General features: G+C 29.7%; 1 protein-coding gene across 1 annotated transcript; it reads right to left on the reverse strand.

Moving 5' to 3' along the window:
- Window positions 1-3,214: 3,214 nt before the first annotated feature.
- On the reverse strand, window positions 3,215-5,504 carry LOC146897161 (uncharacterized). Its single transcript, XM_085735575.1, has 2 exons — window positions 5,426-5,504; window positions 3,215-4,261 (listed from the first exon to the last, which is right to left on the reverse strand). The coding sequence occupies exon 2, from the start codon at window positions 4,230-4,232 to the stop codon at window positions 3,507-3,509; it is 726 nt and encodes a 241-aa protein (XP_085591701.1). The 5' UTR covers window positions 4,233-4,261; window positions 5,426-5,504; the 3' UTR covers window positions 3,215-3,506.
- Between the last annotated feature and the right edge of the window lie 322 nt (window positions 5,505-5,826).

Below are 5,826 nucleotides of genomic sequence, written 5' to 3' on the forward strand. Positions count from 1 at the left end.
TTTAATAAGCACAAGCCCTTCCATTTAGACCACATATCAATTATCATTGAGATCGAGTTATCGTATCAAAAACGAAACAAATTTCCAGTTCATATGATTGAACCTATTTGAATAATGCCTTTCCATAAAGCCCTTCCACTAACTCTAGATATATAGTGGATGTTTCCTCTATGACTAACAAACTTTATAAAAGATGTTTAACTTCTTTTCTTTTCCATTCTTCACAAAAATGTTACCATTAAAAAGTAAATGGGTTTCTAATTTTTATAAAATGTGGCAAACTAGTCTCTATTATGAAATTATGTAGCACTCAGTTCACCACATGTCGTATTGTCACATGTTACACCCGTTGACGGCACAGGATAAAATTCAAGACATTTTTGCCTATCTTCAGATAATAAAATGTTTAAAACCTACCATTTCAAGGAGCAAATTAATGATTTACACACACACACCAAAAAAAATATTAGTTGGCAGATTAAAATACCGCATATAGGAAAATCAGTCCTCTAATGTATAAACATTGATCAAAATGTCTTTGATTTATTTTGAAATCCACAGATATATCTCTGAAAATTATGTCATTCAAAATAGTTTTTTATTAACTTTTGTGGTTTTTTTTACTGGTTATGAACTTTTATTGATAAAGATTATGATATGATATATTAATGAGTTTTAGGTAGTCTAAGAGAGAATTTTCTCAGTAATTGCAATGGTGTGAGGACTAATTACAAGCAAATTAGTTTCCAAGTTTAGAGGAAAAATAATCTTGTGTGGTGACATTGATGTGGGATCATTGTATTATGCAATATTACATGTCTAGTTAACATGTCAAGTCATAACTTCTAATGACAAAAGATAATACAGAGACTATTTTTTTAATGATATTTTATAATATCAAAGATGTCATTAAAATATTGAAAATACAAGCTTACAACAAGCTTACAATTTTGTGTACTAATTTACCTAGTACTTATTGGATTTCATGGTATTAACACCCTAAACTCCAAAAAAATTCAAATTTAATAATTCCTAATATTTTAGTTTTCATCCTTTGCTGAAAATAACGATTTTTCAAAAAATTCATAACTTACATGTCTGAAGCAGTACTATAGAGGTTCATCATTGAATCCTAGATAACTCTTAGATAAGAGGATATGACAATTTAGGCTTGAATACAAGCAGAAAGCTTTCTATAAAGTATTTAGAATTTGAAGTTCACTTGGATCTTTGTATTTTTGAGATTTGCTTTGAGCTTTTTGGACTTGGAATAAAGGATTATTAGAATTTAAGATAGCACGATTAGATAAGAGGATATGACAATTTAGGCTTGAATACAAGCAGAAAGCTTTCTATAAAGTATTTAGAATTTGAAGTTCACTTGGATCTTTGTATTTTTGAGATTTGCTTTGAGCTTTTTGGACTTGGAATAAAGGATTATTAGAATTTAAGATAGCACGATTAGATTTGAAAAATTGTTTATCTTGAATTCCAATGTTGTATTTATAGACCAACTTTGGTTTGATCGTTGAGGCGATCTTCTTTGAAATTTATGATCGTTGAATTGATCTTATCCAATGTGACCGTTGCAGAGAATTCATCAAATTCTTGGTTGTCGTTCTTGTACAATTTGCATGTATTATCGTGCATGACTTATGGTATTTTACACACCATGACTTGAACTAGTGTAGCTAGTGTAATATAATTGTCTCCATATTTGAAACTCAGAAAACTCTTTGGTGAAGAAGATAGAATCGTCTTCACTAAGTTGAGGTATGAAAGTGTTTCACCAATCACTTCAAGAAATCAGCCTTTTAGAGACGAAATATTCAATCGCTACACCATCAAAATTGGTCATTGGCAGATTTAGTGACCTAAATAGCGAGGAACAAAAAGAGTTGCTAACTCGCTGGTCGCTACTCCTTTGTGACTGATATAGCGACTGATTCTAGAGTCTAGAGAACGCTTGTGTGACCACGTCTAGAGACTGAATGTTGTCACCGAATTCAGAGACAGAATTAGAGTCTGAATATAGAGATGGTTTTGGAGACCGAAATTAGAGACAGAATCTAGACACCGATTATGATGAGAAGATGTAAATAATATTCATTTAGAAGGGAAATTTTTAGGTTTCATTTTTTATGATAACATAAAAGAGGGAAATTTTTTTGACACACCCGCTCAAAGTTAAAACTTAAGTAGGTATAGCAATAGTAATTATAAAATTAAAACTTATAATCTTTTTTGTGACCAATAAATCAGTGGCTACATAATATAAATATTTTTTTATTTTATAAATTGAGAAATTAAGAGAGAGTATAGTCAATAATATTTTGGTAGCTGAAAAATCGGTTTTTAAATTAGTCGTTAAATAAATTTTGTGACTGATTTAGAGACTAACTTGGTTTTGGTTAATCGTATACAATAATCGTTTGTTATATCGGTATTTACTATGCCAATTTATTTTAGTGTCTAAATTGGCTTCTAAACCACAATTTTTTAGTAGTGAATGGACACTTATATTAGAAGATCAACTTGTTCTTGCCAAAGTTTTATTTAAGGTTTTTTCTACATCAATTAAGAAATGCAATTAATGATGGTGTCAGAAGACAATATACTTTTACCAACCTAAATTTATTCACTATTAATGTATCCTTAACGAAGCCACAACAATAATCTTACCGGCCAGTTAATCTTACATTAAAGAATGCAAATCACTTTTATTCTGAAACATTTTTTTTTGTTGATAAAGTGACGTTCATTTTGAAACAGATGGAGTAAGAACAAAGTTATTTCTTGGTATAATTGATTATTTTTTAGGACTTCTTATTTGCATTTTAGTTGATTTCTAGGTAAAGGTAATAATAATAACAATATGAACACATTTCTTCAAAAAAAAATAACAATATGAACACAACTTATTGCAAGTTCAACTTCAAATCGATCAAGACAAATATTATTAGTCATTTGTGTAAAATTATTCTAAACTTATCTCATTTTTCTTACTAAGATATCTCCAACGAAGCCACAACAATAATCTTACCGACCGGTTAATCTTTTTTAAAAAAAAAAATTGAAAAAGGTGAGTATTTTATTATTTAATTTAAAATGAAACTAATAGTCACTTTACAACGGTCTTCAAAAGAATTTGAACTACATACATTAAAGTTACAAATCACAATTTCAAATTCCTATCACTTTACAACAGTCTTCGTTTTTGTTTATAGAATTTTTATTAATTAAAGTGAAACTAATATTTATTTTACAACCATCTTCAAAGAAATTTGAATTCCAACCCTTAAAATTATAAATTACAATATTGATCAACTCCAACCACTAAGCTCACACCTCCCGACCCAAATAACCTAGATACCAAACACTCCCACATAATAAAAGACAAGTTCATACATAATATTTACAAGCACTCCCAAACAAAGACTAATTTAATAACTTACAAGCACTCCCAAACCAAAGACTAATTAATGAAGTTCTTAAAAAACTAGCAACTAAACCGAAATCTCCTTTGTACTCTTTTGTTCAGTCATAGCCATCTTACTTCTGTTGAGGAAAAATTCCACTCCCCAAATAACTAACCTTATTGTGAGGCACAAACCAAGAATTGATAACAATCCAATCCAAGTAAAAACCAACTTCTCAAGAAACTTGTTAGCTTTTTCAAAAACAGGATCTGGTGTGCTCATTTGCAAAGCTGTTATATAAGAAAGAGCAAGACTTGTGAGAGTTATACACATCCCTATTGCTAACATCCACATAGGTAACCTATGATGCAAACGAATTCCACTCACAAGCAAGAGACAAATACTTAGTGATGCAACAAAACAAATTGTGTTTGAAATAAGGAACCTATGATAATCATTAGGGTATATAATAGCCAAAACAGCTTCTCCTGGACATAGTTTCGGGTCATCACTGTTGTCTTCGTCTGGAAGACATGGTATATCGTTTCCTGTTTCTTTTACTGGTCTAACACCACCAGGTGGATTAAATGCCATTTGAAATGTCATTGTTGAGATTACTGTTGCTATTAAACTTAGGTTCCCTCTCATGTAGTTTAACCATTCTTTCTTGTCTTGTTCATTCATCCAAAGGTGCCCTGATTTTGCTACAATGTACTTTATCCAACCTTTCTTTGAGCTTGTTGTCGGTGTCATGATTTCCTGACCAACTTCTTCTTCAAGTGCTATGGATTGTGTTGGACCAGAATTATCCATTTGAGTTATTAATTGTCTATATATCACTCCTTCAACAAAAAAATAAAAGGCATGTATAAATTAAAAAATTATAAAATTATAAAAACTTGTGAGATTAAATACTGCTAACCACCTAGGTTAATCTTTTTCAATCAAAAAAGGTAAAAAAATAGTACATGTATTTGATCCAACAGTCCAATTTTCATCCAACAATTGTGATTGGTTAACTGCATGCAAGTTTAGGGCTCAAAAGTTTTGATTGATCCTAAGTGCATGCAACAATTGTGTCAAAACTTATTAAAGGCAAATATAAGAAGTCTAAAGCAAGGTCTTGAGTGGTAAATTCTCATTTCAAAAGTGGTAGAGAATGGTTCATTGCTTGTCGGGAACAAGATGTTGCGCCGGATCTATGACAAGGAGACGAATAAGGACATGATGGTGGCGCATGGCTGACCGGAACAAAAACCATATATGGGTTTACTAGATTTTTTCTCTTTTATTGAAGAAGAGTTGAAAAACATTTGTTTTAAAACATCTACCATAACATCAAAATAAAGATTCGATGCAAGTAAGTCCACATTGAAATATACAGGTACATTTTCAAACAAGGATATTCTAAAGTGTGCACGTAATTGTTAACAATATTAGATTTCAATAGAATAACAAAGAGACGGTTAGGGTTTCAATAATATTGCAACAGAACTATAATAATACTTAATAGACTATACTAATTTAAAAACATAAAAGTCCACTACTCTAAGGTCGATAACTTTATTATCTAACACGAATAAAATAGAGGCGTTTCTATGTTGATAATACTTTTGCAAAAAATTAATGATAACATTATGTTATAATTATTATAAAATTTTACCTTTATTTCTTTTCTTTTTTTAAATACAAGAAATTGAATTATATCAATTTGTTTTACTGGTTTAATTATATCAATTGGTTTTTTTACACTTGTGAGACATTTTACTTGTTGTACTTATAAGTTTTTATTTTTCTTAAGGTCTAAAGTCTTTGTTTTACCATCTTGAGCCCTAGGCCGGCCTTTGCTGCATGACTTTAAGATTCGTCTCTGTTCAAGATTATTTTTTTTTAATTTTAATAGAAGAAGACATAGACAGTAGAGAATCTTCATATATGTACAAGAATTATATGTACAAACAATACAAAAATACACCATTAGGACGATGAAAATATTAATTACATACCTTGGCTGTTTTTTACTTATATGATGAAAGCTCAACTGAAGATGCTATTTGGAATCGGCTGTTGAAGCCAATGTGTAGTGTGTACTTCTGAAGACAAATAAGGCTATATATATACTAGCAAAATTAATCATAAGTTGTGAGATAAGGGCATGGAAGGAATTTTCTCAAAGATTCAGGTACTTTTTTATTAATTGTGAAAGATAAAGTTTATTTATCAATTGATTGTAATAATTTCATGTTTGGTTAAGTTAACTAAAAAATGATTTCAGAATAAATATAATTTGTTTAGATTATATGTATAATCAATTTGCTTATAAGAAAAAATATGAAAATAAATTTAAATTATAATGTCAAGGAAAAATTTAAATCACTATAATTATTTTGATAGATTTGTTTTTTTG

Source organism: Medicago sativa, chromosome 8, assembly GCF_051527215.1.
Source record: "Medicago sativa cultivar Bolivia chromosome 8, Bolivia_mono, whole genome shotgun sequence".
NCBI classification, from domain to species: Eukaryota; Viridiplantae; Streptophyta; class Magnoliopsida; order Fabales; family Fabaceae; genus Medicago; species Medicago sativa.

Excerpts from the sequence above, each read along its gene's own strand:
- LOC146897161 (XM_085735575.1), bottom strand. The coding sequence starts at position 4,232 with ATGGATAATTCTGGTCCAACACAATCCATAGCACTTGAAGAAGAAGTT.